Source organism: Manis pentadactyla, chromosome 7 (assembly GCF_030020395.1).
Source record: "Manis pentadactyla isolate mManPen7 chromosome 7, mManPen7.hap1, whole genome shotgun sequence".
Taxonomy (NCBI): Eukaryota; Metazoa; Chordata; class Mammalia; order Pholidota; family Manidae; genus Manis; species Manis pentadactyla.
The window spans coordinates 4056744-4079489 of NC_080025.1; the positions used below are offsets into that span (position 1 = coordinate 4056744).

The 22746-nt window shown below is 48.9% G+C and overlaps 1 protein-coding gene and 1 long non-coding RNA gene across 10 annotated transcripts in view; one reads left to right on the top strand and one right to left on the bottom strand.

The window, feature by feature from the left end:
- The first annotated feature begins 32 nt into the window (after positions 1 to 32).
- On the top strand, positions 33 to 22746 carry LOC130684405 (uncharacterized). 3 transcript variants are annotated; one of them, XR_008998655.1, is made up of 7 exons: positions 35 to 155; positions 257 to 458; positions 17383 to 17507; positions 18656 to 18746; positions 19260 to 19757; positions 20296 to 20469; positions 22197 to 22746. It is a non-coding gene; the product is annotated as an uncharacterized LOC130684405 (long non-coding RNA). The 3 variants fall into 3 exon arrangements; XR_008998654.1 differs by having other exon boundaries at positions 33 to 155; positions 19260 to 20469; XR_008998656.1 differs by having other exon boundaries at positions 33 to 155; positions 19346 to 20469.
- LOC118916933 (zinc finger protein 596-like) overlaps positions 15778 to 22746 on the bottom strand; it is a 28238-nt gene continuing 21269 nt past the window's right edge. For 4 of the 7 annotated variants that reach the window (XM_036894304.2, XM_057505056.1, XM_036894303.2 and 1 more), the window contains 5 exons: positions 19027 to 19103; positions 17933 to 18059; positions 17398 to 17487; positions 16837 to 16919; positions 15778 to 16433 (listed from right to left, as the gene is read on the bottom strand). In XM_036894304.2, the coding sequence (XP_036750199.2) occupies positions 15780 to 16433; positions 16837 to 16919; positions 17398 to 17487; positions 17933 to 18059; positions 19027 to 19038 (966 nt within the window). In that variant the 5' untranslated portion in view covers positions 19039 to 19103 and the 3' untranslated portion in view covers positions 15778 to 15779. The remainder of the gene's footprint in view (positions 16434 to 16836; positions 16920 to 17397; positions 17488 to 17932; positions 18060 to 19026; positions 19104 to 22746) is intronic. The other 3 variants (XM_057505058.1, XM_036894306.2, XM_057505057.1) reach the window with 3 other exon arrangements.

Genomic DNA, 22746 nt, shown 5'->3' on the forward strand with positions numbered 1-22746 from the left:
GGGAAGGCGGAGCCTGACGAGGCCTCTCGGAGGTTGGATGTATCAGCCTTCCCTTAAATGGCAGGGGGCTGGTTCATGTTACCTCCTGTCAGCCTCGGGGAACAGCCAAGGTTTGCTATAAAGGATCTGCAGAGGCATAAACGAGAAATGACCCAGTAAGTCACTCTTACTTCCTAAATGGCTTCGCTGGTATGACTAAGTGGATTTTGTTCATGGAATTTTCAAGGCTGGTCTCCATGTGTTTGTGATTTAACAGGTGTTCCCACTACCGTCATTACTGCAGTTGCTGGGCGGGACAGAGAAGCCTTCACACCTGCTGTGTGCCCGTGGCTACGGGGTGGTGCCGAGACCCCATGGCTGGGTTCTAAGGAGCGATCAGACGTTGAGAGCAGCGGGCCGGGCTGGGCTGGGCGGAACCAGGACCTCACGGAGGACTCGGAGCTGCCGCCACCTCGAAGGTACTGATTGAACGGTCACCACTCCCTGGGCTGGGAGGGCGAGTGACGGAGGGCACGGAAGGAGCAGGGCTCTTTGGACGGGACTCCTGGAGGAAGGGGCTCCTGGGCCGGGGGTGCGGGGGATAAACACCAGGACAAGACAGCGTTGGAGGGGGCCTATCGTTAATTCCAAAGACGTAAAAGCATCAGCCTCTGCCGGGCATCCAAGCGGCTGGCCATGGACAGTGTGATTAGAGAAACGCGGCCCAGCTTTGGTCTCCAGGTAAGTGTCTTCACGACACTGCGGACAGTTCAACATTGGTCTCGGCGGAGTTTATACCCGTTGTATTTTTTAATGTTTTGTGATCGGACGTGAAGTGCAGAAGGATGTGTAGAGGTCAGGAGCTTGTACGTGCGGCCGCGCCCAGAGGGGGTGGGCCCACCGGCTCCCCGCCCCACATCCTGTGGGGACCGTTCGCAGGGACGGCTTTCTGCTTGGTGTCCAGCACCCCAACCCACGTGTAGCGGCTGCGTGGCGTGTCCCTCATCCTGGGAGCCTCTCTGAAGCTTCCCCCAGCCGGTGGGGCGCAGCACAGGGGCGGCAGCCCCGGGCCCGCGGGATCTGATCACACACACGTGCCGGCACTGCCCACTCCCCCGCTTCTATCCAAGAGCAGGTGAGCCGCGCAGCTGCGGCGGGAGGAGGTCGGGGGAGCAGCCGCCGGCCCACCGGGGGGGAGGCTGTGCAGGGGCCCGAGGGCGGCGGCCGGTCCGCGGTAACCGCAGAGCGCGCAGGGGGTCACTTGCCGTGACGCGTGTCAGGCTCAGCAGGAGCCCACGTGGAATTTACTTAATTTCTTGATCTGTCTTGGCGGATATTCTAACGCAAAACTTGCTTTTAGGTAGTGAGAACTTATTTACTCTTATACTCGGATATATTTTTTTTGTTTAATTTGTACATTATAATCTTTTATTGATAAAAATATATGTATTTTGCTTAATTTTCAATGTAACCCTAAAAGGTTATTATTCCACATCTCCTTCCATAGTTCAGCAATGATAATGTGTATTTACATTATGTCCCTGTGTAAGTGTTGACACATTACCTCTGCGGGGGTGGAAGCACACACACCTGAGGGAGACACGCGGCTGCTGCTAGTTACGCTGGCATTATTTTTCCAATGTGAATATAGAATATTATTAGGCAAAAGTTTCTTAAGCAGTTGAAGTTTTCTTCCAGAATTCAGGTTCATTCTGAACACAATACATATAACGTCAGGTCTTTCAGTCATTGCAAGATAGCCAAGCCTGTCTCACTGCATCTCTGATGAAGGAAACAGGAGAGCGCTGTCGTCTTCAGGGGCGCCTGCCAGAGCTGGGTCCCCCCGCACACCGCCGCTCAGTCCCTTGTCACACAGCCCCTTCTCTTATCACTGCCTCTTCCAGCTCCTGGACACAACATGCTCCGTTTCTCCTGCCCCAGGGGAACTCAGTGTGCTGAATCCCTGCCGTCAGCCCCTGCCCGTCACCGTCACTGCCCAGGTTAATCCCCAGTGACCCATTTTAATACTATTTGTCGAGACCCTTGGTGCTCATGTGCCTGTGACCTTTGTGCCTCTAATCAGTTGCCACCCACCTCATGGCTGCATCTGACAGCACACGACCAAGATATGGACTCCGGTCTAATTATAGAGTCACCAGCCTCTAACTGGTTTTAAAATATATTCAGATAATCTTCTTGGAATCTCTCAAGGCTGGCCTTTGTCCTCTTTTACTGTTCACTGTCACAGGGATCGCATGCATTTCTTTAATTTCGTCCACTGTTACCTTTATGAGAGCAGCAATGTCTTAAAGCTCACGTGTAGGTCTCCTTTGTGAGGTGTAATTTCTACTTGTGTGTGGTACAGGCACCTAACATAAAATATATCTCAAACCTATTAACTTCTCTTCCAAGAAAAAATTTCTTTAGTCTCCAGTCTTAGATAATAGCTCTACTACATATCAAGGGAATAATATTGGACACGATCCTCAGAAGCACACAAACGTGACCAAGAATTGTTCTCTCTACACTGAGCATTATAGTCATCATTTCCACCCCGATATCCACAGATATATCAATATGAAATAATACTGAAAATCTCTGCACTAAGACTCCCTTTGGTATCTTGGCAGCGTTTCATATTTTTCTGCATGCAGATCTGCACATGTTTTGTTAGATTTAATATCTGAGGATTTCAGTTTTTCAGTGCTATTGTAAATAAGAAATTTTAAATTCCGATTATTCACTGCTTCTACAGAGGTAAGCAATTGATTTTAAAAACCTCCATCCTTTTGTATCAGTAATACTGGAGACTTGGCTTGATTTCAGTTAGAATTTCCGAAGTTGTGGCCCTGATAAAGCTGAACATTGAATTTCAGCGATTCAGCGGGACACACGGAAGGGGTGCGGGCTTGTCCATCACCCGAGCACCAAGCGCCCTGAGCTGCGTTTGCCCAGGACGAGGAGAAGCCGGGGCCGCCGTCGGGTGAGTGGGGCGGGACGGGGTCGCGTGCGAGCGCAGGGCCGGTCCTCGGGGTACGTGTGCGGGTCGGGGGCTTCCGGGGAGAAGTCCCGGGGCAGCTCGGGGCGGACACCGTGTGCAGCCGGCCGGCCCAGGCCCCGCGTCCCGGCAGCGCGAGGGGAGCGCGGGCTTGTCCCCGGTGCGGGGCGGCGGGGGTGTCACTCCGCGTTCAACACGGACTGAATTCTAGCTGGTTTCCGAGCGGCACCCACGGGCACCCGCCCGGCACCCGGGTGCACGGCGGGCGGCGGGCAAGGCTGTGCTCGCTTCCCGGGACGCGGACAGACGCCGTTTCCCGCCTTCATCTCCGCGGCTTCCGGGGAATCGTGGAGACAAGTCTCCCCAGGGGGGCGCAACTCATTTTGTCTCGGGATTCTGTTTGAGTTTATTTATGTGGAACTTTATTCCTTTTTAAATTGAGACATATGCGGTAAAACGTAACAAACGCAGTGGCCAGTGGGATGAATACTGGAGGGTGCGCAGTCGTGTAGGTACCCACCAGCTCAGGACCCCAAACATCCTCGTTTATTTTTTCCCCTTTTATCTGTTTCACTCATCTCCCTGGTCCCTTCCCTCAGGGCCCACCTTACTCTTCTCTGTGTTTATGAGTATGTATCAGCCTGGTTCCTTTGTTTTGTTGCTTAGATTCAACATATAAGTGAAATTCTACTGTATTTGCCTTTCTCTGACTGACTTATCTCACTGGGCATGATACCCTCCAGGCCAACCATGTTGCTGCAGATGGCAGGATTTCGTTCTGTTTTATGGCTGAATAATATTCTACTATATACATGTACCACATCTTTATCCATTCATCTACTGGGCATTTGGGTTGCTTCCATATCTTGCCTACTGTAAAGAATGCTTCAGTAAACATAGTGGTGCATGTATCTTTTCCAGTGAATGATTTTCACTTCTAGTAAATTCCCAGAGGCAGAATTGCTGGGTCATAATGTACTCCTGTTAGTAGTTTATTGAGATACCTCCCGACTGCTATGCACAGTGGCTGCACCAATTTGCAATCCCGCCAGCAGCATACGAGGGTTCTCTTTCCTCTACATGCCCGCCAACACTTTATTTCTTGTATTGTTGATATTTGTCATTCTGACTGGTTGGGAGGTGATGTCTCGTGATGGTTTTTTATTTGCATTTCTCTGGTGATTAGTGAGGTTGAGTATCTTTACATGTGTGTGTAGGCCATCTGCATTTCTTTGAAAAAAAATGTCTGCCCTTTTTTTTACTGGGTTATTGCTTATGGTGTTGAGTTGTGAGTTCTTTGTATTATTTGGATGTTAGTCGTTTATCAGATACATCATTTGCAAATATTTTCTCCCATACAGTAAGTTGCCTTTTTGTTTTGTGGATGGTTTTTGCTGTGCAGAAGCTTTTGAGTTTGATACACTACCACTTGTTTATATTTGCTTTTGTTTCCCTTGCCCAAGGAGACCTGTCCAGGAAAAGACTACTAATATTAATGTTCAGGAGTGTACTGCTTATGTTTTCTTCTACAAGTTTTATGCTTTGAGGTCTTATATTTAGGTTCTTAGTCCATTGAAGTTTATTTCTGTGTATGGTGTTAGTGATCCAGTTTTCCCAGTGCCATTTGTTAAAGAGACTGTCTTTTCACTATTGTATATTTTTGCCTCCTTTGTTGTACATTAATAGACCATGTAAGTGAGGGCTTATTTCTGGGTTCTCTATTCTGTTCCTTTTACGTATGTGTATGTTTTTGGGCCAACAACACACTGTTTGGGTTACTGTATCTTTTTAGTACCGTTGAAATCAGGGGAAGTGATAGATTCGACACGACTTGTCATTCTCAGGATTGCTTTGGCTGCTTAGGGTCTTTTGGGCTTCCATACAAATTTTAGGAGTATTTGATCTAGCTCTGTAAAAAAATGTCATTAAAAGCTTATATTGCAAAACAAAAAGTTAAAATTTGAATAAATATATAAATGGGAAAAAAAAGCTTATATTGCTTTGCTTTTGGGAAGCAGAGTATTCTAATTATTTTGATGGACATGCAATCTGTAGATTGCTTTGGGTAGCACGTCTATTTTAATAATATGAATTCTTCCTATGTGTGAGCATCGGATATGTTTCCATTTGTGTTATCTTCAATTACTTTCTTAATTGTTTTATAGTTTTCATAGTACAGGTCTTTCACCTCCTTGGTTTAATTTATTCCAGGTATTTTGTTCTTTTTGATGCAGTTGTAAATGGGGTTGATTTCTTCTGTTAGTCCATCTATTTGTACATAGAAACAACACAGATTTCTTTTTTTCATTTTCTGTAGAATTTTTTTTCCTTTTTTTTATTGAAAGGAAAGGAGCGACACATAGCAGCAATTCACCGGAGAATTCTGCTTTATTAGGGAAAGGTGCTGGGTTATATAGGAAGGGGCATGGGGTGATTGTGGTGTCACTTCTACGGGGCTGCTGGCTGTTGGCTAGGTGCTGGGATTAGGAGGGCGAGGAGTGATTGGGGTTCAGGTGGCGCCAGTGGGAACCGAGGACCTGGAAGAGAAGCAGGAGGTTCGCCATCTTATGGGTGGGGGCCCTTCATTCCCCCCTTTCTCCTCTATGGGCTTGTGGACGTTGCTTTCTCTCTGACTGCTTCCTGCTGAACGGGGGCGGAGAAGGGAGTGAGGGCTTGAGGACTGGGAGGAAAGGGTTGATAGGACTCCCCACAGTAAGGACGAGTAGATGTGGACTTCCTCAGGTTGGAAATCAGTGAAGGTTCCCTGTAACCATAGGTCGAGGACTTGTTGATTCCAATGGTGCCAAGAGGATACGGGTGCCAGAAGCCAGGCGTCTGCGGCCATTGTTTCCAGGAACAGTTTCCAGGGGAGAGAGGGTTCCATCTCAGCGTGTAGTGAGGAGGTCACGTGAGGGTGAGGGATCTTCTGTGGCTAAAAGCTGGTAGTTCCTGAGTAAAAGCTGGCTGCAAGTTTGATTAGAGATTTTTCCGACTGGGGATTTGATAAACTTTACTATACAAGGTAAGAAGAGACAGGCGAGAAGAATGATTATTATAGGGCCTGCAATGGGCCACAGCCAGGTGAGGAAGGGGTTTGTTAGTACTGAAGAGAATGGGTTGGAGGAGTAATACTGTGGGTACCGGGAGTTACCCATGTAGTGAATGGCACAGGACCAGTAGGGACATCCCCCGTAGGTGTCTGGCCATCGCCTGCAACAGGCTTGTTTTTGGTCATAGAGGGAGCAGAGGTAGGAGAATAAAGGCAGCTGCTAGTGAGCACTTCAGTGGAGGGAGGAAAGTGGAGGTATAAAGGCTCGGAGCAGCCTTTCAGAGGGCAGTCTGATGTGGCAATGAGGGCAGTAATTTTTGTTTGATGCTGTGTGTAAGTCTGTCTGACTTTGAATCGCCATACAAAGGAGGCTGGGGTGGCGGGGAAGACAATAGGAATGAGGAAAAAAAGCGAGAGAGAGCGAGGGAGCAGTAAAGGAGGAAAAAGTCATGATTCGGGTATGGATGGCAAAGGGGGTGAACGGGATTTTGGAGGGAAGAGGACAGTAAGGTCAGGAGTCTGGAGGGAGGGAGAGTCTGTAAACTTTTGTAGGTTAAGAGATCCTTTAGGTGATGTGGGGACAGAATGGTAAGGGGCGCCCCGAATGTCAGTTTATGAGCTTTCTTCTGCAAGAGCTGTCCAGCGGCTAATGCCGGTAGGCAGGGGGCCCATCCCCAAACTGTGGGGTCTAATTGCTTGGAAAGATAAGCTACTGGGGCAAAGGATGGGCTATAATATTGGCCTAGGACTCCTAGAGCTTGACTGGACCTCTTATGAATGTATAATGAGAAGGGCTTCGACAAATCGGGAAGATGGAGAGCTGGGGCTTCCACAAGGGCTCCACGGAGCTTAATGAAGGAGTGTCGGGGTGAGGAGATAATGGTTCTTCAGGGGGGCCCTTGCTGAGGTCGTATAGGGGTCTTGCCAACAGGGAGAAGTTAGGGATCCACTCTCTAAAATACCCAGTCAGGCCTAGAAAGGAAAGGATTTCTGTCTTGGTTTTGGGAATGGGCAGGTCAGAGAGGAGCTGTTTTCTGTAAAAAATCTTGGGAGGAGGGGTCCAGAGGGATAGAAAAAAAATGCATCCTTGAGATCTAGAACTGAGAAGTGGGAGGCCAAGGCAGGGATCTGTGATAAGAGGGTGTATGGATTTGGGACTAAGGGATGGATAGGGACGACGGCCATGTTGATGAGGCGAAGGTCTTGGGCGAGGCAGAAAGATCTGTTGGTTTTTTTTAACAGCTAATATGAGGGTATTAAATGGGGAGTGAGTGGGTCTGAGGTAATTTTTGTTTAAAAGATCTTGAATGATGGGTTGGAGGCCTATGAGGGCTGAAGTGGTTAGGGGGTATTGGGCCTGACAGATATACCGAGAGGGGTCACGTAATTTGATAGAGGCAGGAGGACATAGAGCCACGGAGGGGCTTGTAATGTCCCAAACTTTGGGATTTACAGGGTGTATGAGGGCGGAACTGGAGCGTTCATTGGGTAGAGGGGGGTCGTCGGCTATGAGGGCCATCAGAAAGGGGTACTGGGGGCTGTGGGAGTGGATATAGTTATGGAAACATGGAGGAAAGAAAGGATGTCCCGTCCTAGTAAAGGGATGGGACACTGGGACATAACCAGGAAGGAGTGGGAGAAAGGCATGGGATTGTCCTGGATTGTGTATAAAAGGGGGAGGGGTTTAATGGGAAAATCTGTTTACCTCCTACCCCGACTATAGGAGTAATGGCAGGCGTGGTAGGGCCCCGGTATTACCGCAAGACTGAGAAGGTGGCTCCTGTGTCTAGGAGGAAGGAGATGGGGCGACCGTCTACTATTAAAGTAACCCTAGGCTCCTGTTTGGTGATGGAGATGGTCGGGCGAGAAGCCGCCAGGCCCCGTCAATCTTCCTCTGCCAGCCCCACTACGGCGGGCCTAGGATGGGGGTTGTTCGTCCAGCCTCCCCTTCGGGTGGCTGGGCAATCAGACCCCCAGTGGCCCTTTTTGTGGCATCCGGGGCATGGGGTGGTAGGAGATCTGGGGGAGGGGCACGACCTTGACCAATGTCCCTCTTTTCCGCACTTGAAACAAGCTCCTGGGGGGGGCTTGTTTGTAGAGGGGCGCCCAGGTTGTGGTTTTATCAGCTGGGCCAGCATTTGGAAATTGGCCTGATCAGCCTTTTGTTTACGGTGTTCTTTCTCCTCCTTCCGGTTATGGAGACTTTAAAGGCCACTGTTAGGATGTCAGTCTGTGGGGTAGCGGGGCCCCGTTCTAACTTTTTGAGTTTAGCTTTAATGTTGGGGTAGCTTTGAGCCAGGAAGTATGTCATAAGGACGTGTCTCCCGTCAGGCGTTTCTGGGTCCAGGCTGGTAACTGTAACAGGGCTTGAGGGAGTCTGTCTAGGAACTCGGAGGGAGCTTTTGAAAATTGACTATTTACGAGCTGCCTTTTCAGACCTGCTATTAAGCAGCAGGCGAAGGTATCTCGAGAGCGGAGACCCACGGCGGTGGGGGACTGAAGGGTTCTGGCTCAGTCTGCGGGGGAGAAACAGGTGATGGGGGCAAAGACGGAGGAGGCTCCTGGGACTTAGAGGGGGGCTGAAAGGCTCAGGCTTGATCTGCAGGGGGGTGAGGTGGGGGAGGACATGGTGGGGGAGGAAGGGGGAGGGGCTGTGGTAGGAGACGAGGGGGAAGGGAGTGGGCGGGAGGCTTCTGCGGGGGGAGACGGCTTGCAGGCTAGGAGAACTTGGGGGGGGGGCGGGGGGAGGAGGCGGGAAGCCTCGGTGTAGGGAATCTCCTTCCATTTTTCCAGGCGCTGGCAGTAGTTAAGGAGATCGCGAGTGACGTCAGGATCAAGAGCTCCCCCTGCCGGCCGTTGGTTGTTACTGTCTAGGGGGCATGTCGGCCAATCTTGGGAGCAGTATTTACAGGGAGGTTTTGGTTTTACATCAGGCGTCAGGGAGAGGGTGGCTAGATGCTTGAGCAGGCATTCAAGAGGTGAGCTTCCAGGGAGGGATGAGGAGGCTCCCGTGGCTAAAGGACAGAGAAGGAGACACACAGGGGAAGACGAACGGAGACCCTCGGCTGGGAGCAGACGGCAAGGAGACAAAGGGCGTCCCCGACGATCCCTGGGGGTCTGCGGAAACTCGTACACGAGTCGGTTTCTTAGGAAGTGTGGGGCGTCACCCAGGCTTCTCTAAGGAGGCAGAGTGTTGGGGTCATGAGGAACCTAGTACTCGGAGTTTTCAGTGGAAGGAATTTTTGACGGAAGGATCGGAAGGAGGTGGGGGGGAAGGGAGCGTTCTCATCCCCAAGGAGTCACCCCGTTTATGGCTGTTGGAGGAGGGGCCTGGGGGTCCACTGCAGCCGTGAAGGCCTGAGGCGGGGAGAGTTCCCTCCTCGTCGGGGGAGAGCGGCCCGCTCGGGGGAAAACTTACCCAAAGGCCAGAGAGGAGTGGTGAGTGTGAGGAGCCAGCGCCAGAAGAGGACGAGGGCAGGCTGCTGCTGGTGTCGGGGAAGACGGGGCCCAGTTGGGGTGTACCGTCTCCCGGGTTTCAGCACCAATGAAAGGAAGGGAGCGACACACAGCAGCAATTCAACGGAGAATTCCGCGTTATTGGGGAAAGGTGCTGGGTTATATAGGAAGGGGCATGGGGTGATTGTGGTGTCACTTCTACGGGGCTGCTGGCTGTTGGCTAGGTGCTGGGATTAGGGGGGCGAGGGGTGATTGGGGTTCAGGTGGCGCTGGCAGGAACCGAGGACCCGGAAGAGAAGCAGGAGGTTCGCCATCTTATGGGTGGGGGCCCTTCATTTATTAAGGTATCATTAATACCTTAATATCAATTAAGGCCTTAGGCCTTCACGGCTGCGGCGGACCCTCAGGCCCCCCTTCAACAGCCATAAATGGGGTCAAGTCTTATGCTCAGGTCACAGATTTCTATATAGTGATTTGTGTATCCTGTGACCTTACAGAATCCATTATTAATTCTTAGTTTTTTTTGTGTGGAGTCTTCAGGGTTTTCTATATACGGGGTCATGTCTCCTGCAAATAGTGACACTTTAGTTCCTCCTGACCAATTGAGATGCCTTTTCTGTTTCCTGTCTGATTGCTGGGGTAGGACTTTCAGATCTACACTGACTGAAAATGGTGAGAGTGGACGTCCTCGTCCTGTGCCTCCTCTTGAACGAAAAGCTCTCTGCCTTTGCCAGGAAGGGTGATGTGAGGTGTGGGGTCATCACATGGGGCCTTCTCTTATGTTGAGGTGTTCCCCCACGTCCACTGTGGTGAGAGATTTTATTATGAGTGGATGTTGAATTTTGTCGAAGGCTTTTCCAGCATCTATTGGGATGACTGGTTTTTATCCTTCCATCAAAAAAATATTTGCCATATTGCTTATATTGCTTTGCTTTTGGGAAGAATAATATTTTAATTATTTTTTTCTTCCTACTTGCTGGGTATCTTTCTCTCCCTTGCCCTCCCCCACCCTCCCCCATCCCCCTTACCCCCTTCCCACCTCCGTCCTCCTCCCCCATCCTGCACTCCTCCCTCCCCATCTCCTGTCCTCCCTTCTTTTTCACTGAGGTTCACACAATAAACTACAGAAGAGTTAGTGTCCCCCTTAAGGACTATTAACATGCGAATATGCTCATGTAATCATCGCCCAGGTTAAGATACCAAACATTTTCACTGACTCTTTTTCCCCTACACCTATTTTACCCACCAGTCCAACTCTCCTATGGTTCATATTTGCTTTACATATTTAGGTTCTTCTCTGTTGGGTGCATAGATATTTATAGTTGTTGTATATTCTTGCTGGATTGAGCCTTGAATCATAGATAATGTCCTTTGTCTCTTGTTGCCGTCTTTCTTCACAGTCTATGCTGTTGTAAGTACTGCTGGTCCAGGTTTTTGTCCATTCCTTTGGGCATGGAGTGTCTTTTCGTATCCCCTCAGTTTCAGTGTGTGTGTGACTTTAGGTCTGAAGTGAGTCTCTTGAAGGCAGGCAGCACATAGTTGGGTCTTGCTTTGTTATCCATTCAGATTCCCTATGTCTTTTGATTGCAGCATTTAGTCCATTTACCTTTAAGGTAATTATTGCTACGTATGTACTTACTGCCATTTTATTAAATGTTTCCTTGTTTTTGTCACACCTGATCATCCTCTCTTGCTTTCTTTCCTTGCACATTATGACTTCTTAGTGTTATGGTTGGACTCTACTTTTTGTCTGTCTGTTGTAGGTATTTGGTATTTGTGTATGATTGGGTTTATATTTGACGTCATATGTATACACCAGCCTACCGCAAGCTGATGGTCAGTGATGTTTGAATACATCTTAATAGCACTGCATTGTTTCATTCCACCTCCCCCACATTTCATGTTTATGAAATCTGCTTTTACACTTTTTTTATTCAGTGATTTATTTTACTACTATTGTCTTTCAGCCTTCAGACTAGCTTTAAAGTGGTTGGCCTACCACCCATGCTTATATGTTTGCTTTTGCCAGTGAAATCTTTCCCTCCATGATTTGCTTTCTTCCAGTCAGGGTCTTGCCTTTTCCTCCTTACCAAGTCCCTTTAACCTATCTTGCTGGGTGGTGGTCAGTGGTGGCGGAGTCCTGGGTTCACCTGGGAAGCTCTTTTATCCCTCCTTCGGTGCTGGATGCTGACCCTGCCGGGCAGGTTGTCCTTGGTTGAAGGACATTTCCTTTCTGCACTTTGAGTGTGTCGTGGCCCTCCCTTCTGGCCTGTAGAATTTCTGCTAAAGAATCAGCTGATAGCCTTACGGGGTCTCCTTTGATGGTAAGTCTCTGCATTTCTCTTTCTACTTTTAAGATTCCTTCGTCTTTGATATTTGATGTTTGAATCATGTGTCACAGTGTGGGCCTCCTTAGGTTCACCTTGTTGGGGACTGTCTGGGCCTTCTGACCTGGATGGCTGTTTCCTTCCCCGGATTGGGGAACTTTCCCTTTTTTATTTGTTCACAATAAAAGTTTTCCACCCCTTCCTCTCTTTGCCTTTTGGGGTACGGTACCTATAATGCAAATGTTACGGGGTTTGAGGTTGTCCCTGAGCTCCCTTATTCTATCCGCGTCTTTTTGTCACTGAGCTTAAGTGCTTTCCATGATTGGGTTTCATACTGCTTATCTGTTCACCTGCATCCTGTGATCTGCGGTCAGATGACAGAGGACAAAATACATTCCTCTCAAGTCTGGTGATCATCCTCATAGCCATTACTATAAATTTTCTACTGGATAAATTGCTAAATTCTCTTTCTTTTTTTGGTGTTCTGTCATGTTGTGTTTTTTCAAGCATACTCCTCTGTCTCATGTTGACTTTCTGTGTTTGTTTCTGTAAGTTAGGTGAAAGTCTGTCTCCCCATTTTGAAGCCATGGCATCATGTGTGAACATCCCCTGGGTAGACTGCATCTGCCTGGTGTTTTTGGCTGGATGGCTGGGTGGTCTTGAGCCATGATTTCCCAGCTTGGGGGCTCCCAGGGAATGGGCCAGCAGTCTCCCTGGTGGGCACCGTCCTGGGCTGTGCTGGCAGGGTGGCCAGTGTTGAAGGGGGGTGTTCTCCGGGGGGTTCCTGGGTAGGCAGTGGGCCTGGAGCTTGCTAGTGGGGTTCCTGGCAGGGTAGGGTCCTAGTCCGGGGGTGTTCCAAGTGGGCAATGGCTGGGGTTGCTGTACAGAGGCCTAGTGTTGCAGCCTGTAAGGTTCCCAGGTGGGCACATTGGTGCTGCAGTGGTGACAGACATGGGCTGAGGGGCAGACTACTTGGTGTCCCATTGGGCACTGGTCAGGGCCACACTGAGATGGCTGGGAGGGAAGGGATGCAAGAGGGTGAATCCACGTGGGTGCCATGCTAGTGCCGCCTTGGTGGGACTGGTGGCTCTCTGGCAGGTGTGTTTTGGCCAAGTTGGGCCTGGGAGATTGCCTTGGGTAAGTCTGGACTGGTGTGGGTGTCCTGACGCTGTTCCCGTCCACTCTGTCCGTATGTGGGGGAAGAATGTTAAGAAGCGGTGCTTTCCCTGCTGGTGTCACTAGCAGAATGCGGAGGGTAGCGAACAGTGGCACTCACCCTGCTCCCGTCCCAGCCGCTAGTGCGCACGGGCAGTGTGGACCAACAGCGGCACACTCACCAGCGCCTCCGGTCCAGTGCCAGCAGTTCCTCCGCTAGCTGGCATGTGCTGAGTTCTGAAAATAGGTTTCTGTTACAAGAGTGCAGCTGCCCTCCACGCCCTCTGAGCCAGTTTTCCTCCTGTGCCCCAGGGCAGGCCAATCTGCCCTCCAGCGCTCGGTGACAGCCCCCTCCGCAGGTCCGCCTTGCGGGCAGGGCTCCCTGGGTAACTGTCTCTGTCCTGCCATATTTTATGTGGTCACCGTATCCCAGCCGTGCAGGTGCTGGCTAAGGCCTCAGTCTCTCTCAGAATGAGCTCTGTGCAGGTGCAGGTTCCGTGTAAACATGGGAGGAAGTGGGCTCAGGCTCTGTATGCGGCCCTCTGGACCTGCCTCCCTGTCAGGGGACTTTTAAATCTGTTAATTGTTCACTCTCACTATAGGCAAAAAGGTGAAATCCTTACATCTCAGATTTAACAAAATAGGTACAAATTTGCAAGCAAAAAGTGATGAAAACCATGGAAAGTCACTAAAAGAGAGTCTTAGTGAATGGAGAGAGTCCTTGTCCGTGGCAGGCTGCCGAGTCACGTCCCAGCACGAGCGCAGGCCTTGCCACCGCGGCCCGAGGGCCCGCCCTTCCCGGAGACGCCGCGGCAGAGGGGGTGACCCCTGGCTGGGCTGCCGGGTGGGTTTCCCATTCAGTTGTGGCCCAGGATTACAGCTAAAGTCAACTATAGCATTGGGATATATGATGTGTTATCATAAGCAGATTAAATGAAGTAATAACACAACCTGATTCTTAAGAATGATTATATTTTAGTATAAATATGAAATAAGGAAGATGGGCAAAGCCAGATCTCAATTTATGAAATATCCTGTTTGCCAAGACGATGCTATCTGTACTAAGAACCTGGTTCACGTGGCATCAATCGTTAGTATTCATGACTGCTCTAAAGTAAAGGCACTAAGCCTACTTCACCCTTAAACTGAGTCCTAGAAAGTTTCAGTAACAAGATCCCGTGGGCTGACGTGGTGGAAATCAGAACCCACGGGCTTTGCCTCCAGGGTTGGGGTGTCTCGTCCCCAGCCTGTTCCCGTGAGACCTTGTGCGCATCTCCGTGTGTCCCTGCCTGGCCAGCCCTGCCTCCCGAGCCCAGGGCCACCACGCTGAATTTCGAATGGTTGTCATCCCCACATGTTGACTGTACAGTAGAATCACTTGTGGAGATTAGAACTGACAAATCACTCTTTTTTAAAAATCAGTTTCTCATTTTGCGATTGTGCCTGTTTAGGAAGAGCAGAGATCAGCCCTGTTTCCTCTTGAGCATTTCCCCTAGGGTTCAGATCCAATCTTAGGCTTTGCTCAAGGGCAATACGCGTCCAAGCCCTGGAGGCACAGCAGAACCCTCCTTTGTGGAAACTGGTTTTTGCCTGGGGAAGAGCACACTGAGTGAAAGAAAGGAAGGGTTAATGTGGAGTCTGATAGGTTAGGGGTTTTTATCTTTAAAACTAGAGTTTTCTTTTCAGGACGGCTGTGAGGGAGCACAGCAGTGGCTTTGTGTGGGCAATGAGCAGGTGCGTCACTCAGGACTGACCTGAACAAAATGCAGGGTGAACTGCCCCCAGTTAGGTCAGAGGCTTCATGGAAAAAATCCAAGCAGTGTTCTTGACCTGGGAAGGCAGAGCTTTCTGTCCCTCAAGTAGCTGCCCAGGGGCAGAGACAGGCCTGGAGACAATGCAGTGGTTACACCTGAGGGCTAGGATCCTGCTAGGCAGGGTAGTCGTACACTGGGAAGCTGCCAAGTGTGGTAAAGGTCCCTGTTGTCACCACGAGGTGCTGAATGAGTGGAGCTGGTGTGGGGCCTTTTGGACTCAGAGGCAACCTGCATCCCTCACCCACATGCCGACAAGCGCTGACCCGAACCTGTGGGTTTACCGCTGCATGAAGGAGACTACAACTTCACTGACATACTAGATTTCTCAGCAACAGTGTTTATTGTTGTAAATACTTACAAGTAATAACCTATTGAAAAAGTTAAATTGAATTTCTTAGAAAATTCTTATTCCCAGATCACTTTACCATGAATATTTTCTCAATCTTGAATTATAAGCCAAGTTTATGTTAAAAAGCTCTTTTAGAGGTTTTAAAAAATTTCTTCTAGACATAGTTTTCTAATGTGAAATCTAGCTGAAGTTTCTCCACTTTGACTGTAGGACTGCTCTCTCTTCAGTGTGAGAACCTTAGTGTTGAGGAAGAAGTGATTGCTACAGACTATGGTGGAATCCTCACATGTGCCACATGCTCTGAGTAGATTTCTCAAGGTTTTCCATTGACTCACTTCTCCAGGATAAATCATCTCGTAATCCTTAAGAGCCTTCATCTTACTTCCTAGTTTAGCATCTATTCCTTCACTGCGTTTCCTTGTGCACAGCGTGCTGGGTGCTGGCTGAGTATTCACAGTGACTGCAGACCTGGGGTTCTTCCCTGTTGTTGAAGACTGCTACGTTCCTTATTTACAGTGTGAGTTCACCCAAGAAGGACGTGTCACACAAATGTTTTCTCTTCCATATAAATTTGCATGTGTCAAATGAGTAAGGACGACTGAAGGATCTTTCACATTGATCGGTGTTTCTTCATTACACCTGGAACACCACGTCATCTCAGGTCGGAATACGTACTGAAGGCACTCATACTTTTCTCTCCGTTGTGGGTTCCTTGGTGCCGTCTGAGGGCAGAACACTGGCTGAAGGATTTCCGACAGAGCTGACACTCATACGGTTTCTCTCCAGTGTGGGTCCTCGCGTGCCGCCTGAGGGCGGAGCACTTACCAAAGGCTTTTCCACACAGGCGACATTCATAGGGTTGCTCTCCGGTGTGGGTTCTCTCATGCTGTCTGAGGTTAGAGGACTGGCTGAAGGCTTTTCCACACAGGCGACACTCATACGGTTTCTCTCCGGTGTGAGTCAGACTGTGTTTTCTAAGGTCGGAGCTTTGAATGAAGGCGTTCCCACAGATCCGGCACTCATACGGTTTCTCTCCGGTGTGAGTCATCTCGTGCCTTCTAAGGCTAGAGTAGTTACTCAAGACTTTCCTACATAAATGGCACTCACACGGTTTATCTCGAGTATGAATTTGCTTGTGTTGATTAAGGTATGACTGGCCAGTAAGGGACTGCTGACACTGTTTGCTGATACACGGTGTCTTTTCCATGTGAGTTAACAAATGCTGAGTCATTGTGAAACTGCTTTGAGTGAAATCTTCTCCGAAATCATTACATGCAAAGGGATCCTCTGCAGTGTGAGATTTCTGCTTTTGGGAAGGAGATGAAATGCTATTAATGGTTTGTGCACATACATTCAGACATTCATTTCTCTACATATGAATCCTAATCATTCAGTGACGGTCTCCTATTAAAATCTCCCCAGTATTACTCGCATACATAAAGACTTGCCCTTTTGTAGCATCCAAACTGCCGAGCTTGTACATGAATTGTGAAGACAAGCCTGCATCTGTTTATGCAGATGCCCTTTAAAATCTCAAGTTATACAGTTTTGAGCTCAGGTTAATTTCTTCACCAAATGCAAACTAAAACTTCTTGCTCAGAAAGAGCTTAATACCAACTTAATGTAAATCAGGCTATTGTGCTCAGTACAATGTCCCATTCCTGGGGCTGTAACTTGGGTGAACAGGATTTAACACCTGTGAAACTTACCACTGGTATGACTGTAGATGTGTCCTTCAGGATGGTATGTTTGGTGGCAATCATTTCTTGTTCCTTAAGGGCACTTTCCCTGCCTCAAATAATGGGAAAAAGATATTTACAATGGCATTACGGGAATGAAAAGCACCAAGACTCATGCATGTTTCTAAAATTGGCACTTTGATGGGGCAATGAATGAGTGAATACTCTAGCAGGGAGAAGCACATTATAAGGCACTGACCATTAGTAAAGATTTTTAGGACTGAAGTATGACAAAACTGAAATGTGGATGAGACAGTGAGTAGGTAAAGAGAGGGAGAATCTTCACGGGCAGGATCAGAACCTACGTGAACGTTTTACTTCAGTAAGTATGTTAGCATCTTTTTCTCTAAAGCCTAAAAAGACAGCAGCAGGAGGACACGTGAACTGTGGCTGATACATGCAAGGACCAGGAACATCTGAAGACTTTTGTCCCAATGTCCTCCACCTACATTTTAGAAAACTTGACAGATCTAAGGAGATCCTCACTAACGAGACCCTCTTCATTTTGGAACACAGGTCCCTGCTGCTCACCTGGACTCTGGAGAAGTCCTCTCCCCTCACTCCACAGCTCCTCACCTTGCTCCAGCTGGAAAATCACGTCTGCTCTGCAATGATGGCACCCTGTTCACAGGGAATGGCATGTGAGTTTTGAGTTCTATGCTAATGAAAGAGCGCGGTCATCGAGTTCAGGACAGGCTACTGAGGACTGATGAGCTGAACACTGAAGTACAGCCCAGGTAACACCTCCAACACTGAAATCCAGATGATGTACCCAAAATAGTGAAGCCCTCCAGTTGCTGATGCCTGAGCCCAAGTTCAGAGACAGAATACAGAGTCCTCTCTTTTCAAAAAAGGAGAAATTAAAGGTCTCTACAGTGGGTTGAACATTATTCTTCTGGAGCTTATGTTTATTTTCACTAGTCTGGTCTCAAGTCTCAGCATAAAGATTTTGAGGAGAATTATTATGTAGAAAAAACTTTATGCATTCAAAACTGTTACCCTGTTCCACTCTAAGTGTTAGAGGTTGAACAAATGCGTATCTACCTACCAATACACACGGACTCACCCACAGAGACCAGCTGGCTGATGTTCTCCAGCATCACGTCTCTGTACAGCTTCCTCTGGGACGTGTCCAGCAGGGCCCACTCCTCCTGGGTGAAGTCCACAGCGACATCTTCAAACATCACTGATTCCTAAAACATCACCAATATTCTGGTTTAGACAGAGCAACTCCTCCCAATGTCCAAGTAGGGGGTTGAGCTGGCATCACGGAGATTTACAGTGTGAAACCATGGCCCTTGGATCAAAAAGCCAGAAGTTATTCTCTGCCCATTACTCACCCTATTGTTCAAAGAGCAGCACAGAAAGCTGTAAAAAGGTTCAAGATAATGATACGGGCACGCTGCCTTTGAGTCTCGGTCAACAATACGGGACTCGGGTGTCCATGGCAAACAAGCCACTGGCCTCAGGCAGCTGAACTGAGCCCCAGCCTGGGCAGTCATCACAGTCTCCTCTCCTCCTAAAGGTACAGCCACAATCAAGGAAATGATGCTCCCTATGCAATGTTACCTTTTTGTAATTAACCTTTTTGTCATGTTTGGTAAATCGTGTAAGTAGGGACAAGGATGAGGAGAACTTTCATTATCTAAGAAGTTTTCCAAGAGTACAAATATATGCTATCAAAACTTTAAAATTGTGTTTTAAAATAAGTGAATTATTCCTCATGCCTTCTCTGGCCTCAACTCTCGTGCTCCATCAACACTTCCCGTCTCTCTACCCAAACCTGTAGCCCTGGACGCACCCGACGACATCACCGTGTCCCTCTGGGACTGTAATGTCCCGTTCCTGGCTCTAATGTTTAAGGAGCATGGGGAATAAAGGTAAGTGAGCAAACAACATGGTCATTTCCCAGCGAGGCCATGGACTGGAGAAAGTCCCTCATCTGTTCTATAAATACACAAGCGGACAGGAGGCTGGCCTAAGGTGTGTGACAGTAGGAAGGACATTAGTCACTGCGGAGTCCCTGACCCAGGACAGCATCCTCAAGTCCTAGACAAACTTAACAGGTGCCCAGAGGCCTGAGCGCTGCCTGCCGGCACAGGAGCCCCCCGCCTGCCCCCCGCCAGTGTGTGAGCTCTGCAGGCAGAGACTCTTACTCACCGGGGGCTGCATAGTCCTCAGGGCCAGGCACCGCCCTCTGCGTTTTCTCTCCCGGTCCCAGCGCTAAGCAGGCACAGCTGTGGGTAGAGAAAGAGGCCTTGGGGCTCCAGTCTTGTGCTCCATTTCCACTCCCTCCTGCCCGAGGCCCCGTCATCACTGGGGTTTGCCCCCCGCCCAGAGAACGAAAATCAGTGGTGCCCTCTGAGCGATTCGCAGGGGACTCTTCTCCCCAGGGTCCAAGGAGATGCCTTTCAGGTGAGAACACGCTGAGCACTGAGTTCTGTATGCTCACTGGCCCGGGCCGTCCGGAATTCCCCAGCCCCTCCCTGACCCAGGCCACGTGGACACACCGGCTTCCACCTGCAGCGAACACTGGCGACCTCCTGGATTTCACCGCCCGCCCCACGCCCTGCCAGGATCAGCCCACTGGCGCCCTACCCCTTCCTGCTCCCGGCCCCCACGGGCTGGACACCAAGTGACTGCTGGACGGCGGGGTTCATCGGCGCAAGTACTTAGTTCACTGGAGGGATCACTGGCCCATCCTGCCAGCCTCAGCCCTCACAGCCCTGCAGCAGGGCGTGGCAGTCGCCGAGTCCCAGCATCACTCTCAGCACCGCCTCCACCTCTGGTTCCTCAGTCTGAGGTCGGCTGGTAGCTGAAATCCTCCCGATCCCCAATCCTGTCCCGTCTTGATCGTCATGAGCGGCAGCACCCCTTTCCATTATACACACGTACGTGTCCATGCCAACACAAGTATATGCATACACGTGAGAGAGAACATTTATATACATATTCTCCCCTAAAATGTCAGTAACAAGTGTAGTTCATGAAAAAACGGTAATGTGTCATAAACAAAAGTAGTAAAATTAACTCACCCATTTGTACTTGTCCAGAAAAAAAAAAAGATAAGCTGGTATCAAAGGTGGCTTTGCACTTGGATATTCACCATGTATTTGCTTATTCAGCCCTCAAATAAACCTGGCGATTTTGGCTTATTTACCAATTTAACAAATGACATGAACAGACAGGTTCAGAAAACTTTGGTCATGTAAGTTTCACAGCTAGAAAGTAATACGTCTGTCATTTTAATCTTGCTCTGCCTCCAATGCTTAAATTCCTAATTAATCATCACAGGCCCCAGCCTGTTACCACCTCTTACTCTTTCACAACATCACATCTGTCCTCAGGAACCCCCTTCAGGTCTCAGACATCGGGCCCGCTCTCTCCATTTTTCCTGTCCAGTTTAATCACACTTTCTCATTTCAACAGACCAGCATTTTTCTTACGTCCTTTGGACTATTCTCCACGTTTCCCCATCAAGATCCCAGCAACAGGCGACTCCATGTACCTGTGTTTCTGTGATGCCTCTGACACATGCAAAAGAGGAGCTGGTCCCTGTCTAGACACAGAATCACTACTGAGAGTGGCTCTCAAATACAGCTGGTAACTCAACTATTTGCAAAGGAAATACTTCCTCCATGCTTCATAAATATCTCAAATCTTCTCTGTGACTTTTGAATCTACAGTCTCACTTTTTAAAACACTGGCTTATGTCCTATCTCCCATATGGTATTAGTTTGCTAAGGTGCTGTAATGAAGACTACAGACCGGGTGACTTAGAAAGGCACTGTCTCTCAGTCCTAGAAGCTGGACGTCCGAGACCAAGGCGTTGGCAGGACTGGTCTCGTCTCAGGCCTCCCTCCTTAGCTTGTAGATGACAGTCTTCTCCCTGGACCTGTCGGCCCTAATTTCCTCTTCTTGCAAAGATACTAGTCAAATTGGACCAGGATCTGCCCTGATGACCTCACTTTAACTTATTTACCACTTTTAAAGCAGTCTCCAAATACTGTCACGTTTCTGCAGTCGGACAGCACTTAAGCACTTCACTGTTGGGGCGCACAGTTCAGTCCATAACACTGATCATCACCAGTGTGACAAAATAACTCAGTGTACCGTAATACCCACACACATGCCCGCATCACACCCATCAGTTTCTCCTTCTCTCCTATCAAACTGAAGAGGCATGCAACCGCTGGCTAAGCCAGAGTCAGCTAGGACACTACTGTTCACAAAGTACATCTCCTTTAGCAGAAACCCGTCTGTCCCGCCCCAATCAATCCCCTCGTCATTTAAGCTCACTCTGTCGCTTCTACCTTGAAGCAAAATCTCCTCTGAGCCTGTTTTTTTCTCCAGGTCAGCCCTTCTCTCCTCCCTTCTAGTCAAATGGAAGTGTGTGCATCACCTCCTCACACCCTACATCCCTTACTTGCAAAGACCACCAGTGATTATTTTATAAATACACACTGTTAACGTCACCAGTTCTCTCCCGGTAAAGCAACTCTTACTTGGAAACTGAGCGCTGCACTCCGACCCCGCCTCCAGAACGTGGCTCTCGCCTCCCCCAACACCTCGTCTCCCGTCTCCCCTGAACAGGCCTCCCCCCGCCCCCCGCTGAGTTCCTCGGCCCGCAGGGCGTCTGAGCCTGAATGCGAGGGCCCGATCTCCCCTACGCGGCGTCCTACAGGTGCTCCACTTCCCCATTGCGCTCTCGGAAGTGAAGGTGACCAATTGCTTGTCAGGACTCCATTTCTGGGCTATAACTCTGCTTGCAGCCTTACACCTAAAATGAAGTCTTTCTCAGGACAATACCTCTGCTCCTCCAAACAGGAAACTCCTCTAGTCTCCGACCGCAGCCAACATAAATCTAGTCAAGGCATACCTTTTAAACAAAGTATTTCCTCACTGAATAGGGAAATCACACAGACACAGTCACAGAAAGCAAATGACATCCTTTCACTCTTTTCCTAAAGACTATTTTTTAGAGTCATTTTAGGTTCAGAGCTAACTGACCAGGAAGTACAGACAGTTCCTTTGCACACTGCCCCTCCCCCCAGCAACACCTGGCACCAGAGCAGTACTTTTGCTATAATCAGTGAACCTGCACCGACACATCATTACCAGCAAGTCCACAGTCCGTGTTAGGGCTCTTGGTGGTGTATATTCTATGGGTTTTGAAAAATGTATAATGACACCTCTCCACCATTACAGTATAATTCAGAGTTATTTCCAGTGCCCTAAAAATCCTGTCCTCACCCTACTCATCCGTCCCCTCCTCCGACCCCTGGCACCCACTCATCTTGTCACTGTCTTCACAGTTTTGTCTTTTGCAGAATGTCACAGCGCTGGAATTGTGCAGCACGCAGCCCTTCAGATTGGCTTCTTCTACTCAGTAATATGCACTTAAGGTTCCTCCAGGGCTGGACAGCACGTTTCTTTTTACTGTTACGTACCATTCCGCTGTTTGGATATTCTATGGTTTATTTATCCAGCACCTACTGAAGGGCATTCTGGTTGCTTCTCAGTTTTGGCAACTATGAATAAAGCTTCTATAAAACATTCACATGCAGATTTTTGAGTGGACATGTTTTGCAACTCATTTCGATAAATAAGTAAGAAGCATGAGTGCTGGGTCATATGGTATGACTATGTTAAACTGTAAGAAACTGGCAGACTATCTTCCAAAGTGGCTGTGCCACTTGGCATTGAACCAGCAGTGAATGAGCGCTCCTGCCGCTCCACATCCTCACTGGCCTTGGGTGTTCTCAGTATTCTGGATGTTTCCCATTCTAATAGATGTGTAGTGGTATCATGTTTTCATTTTAATTTGTAATTCCTTAATGACACCATGTTGAGCACCTTTCCATACGCTTATTTCTCATC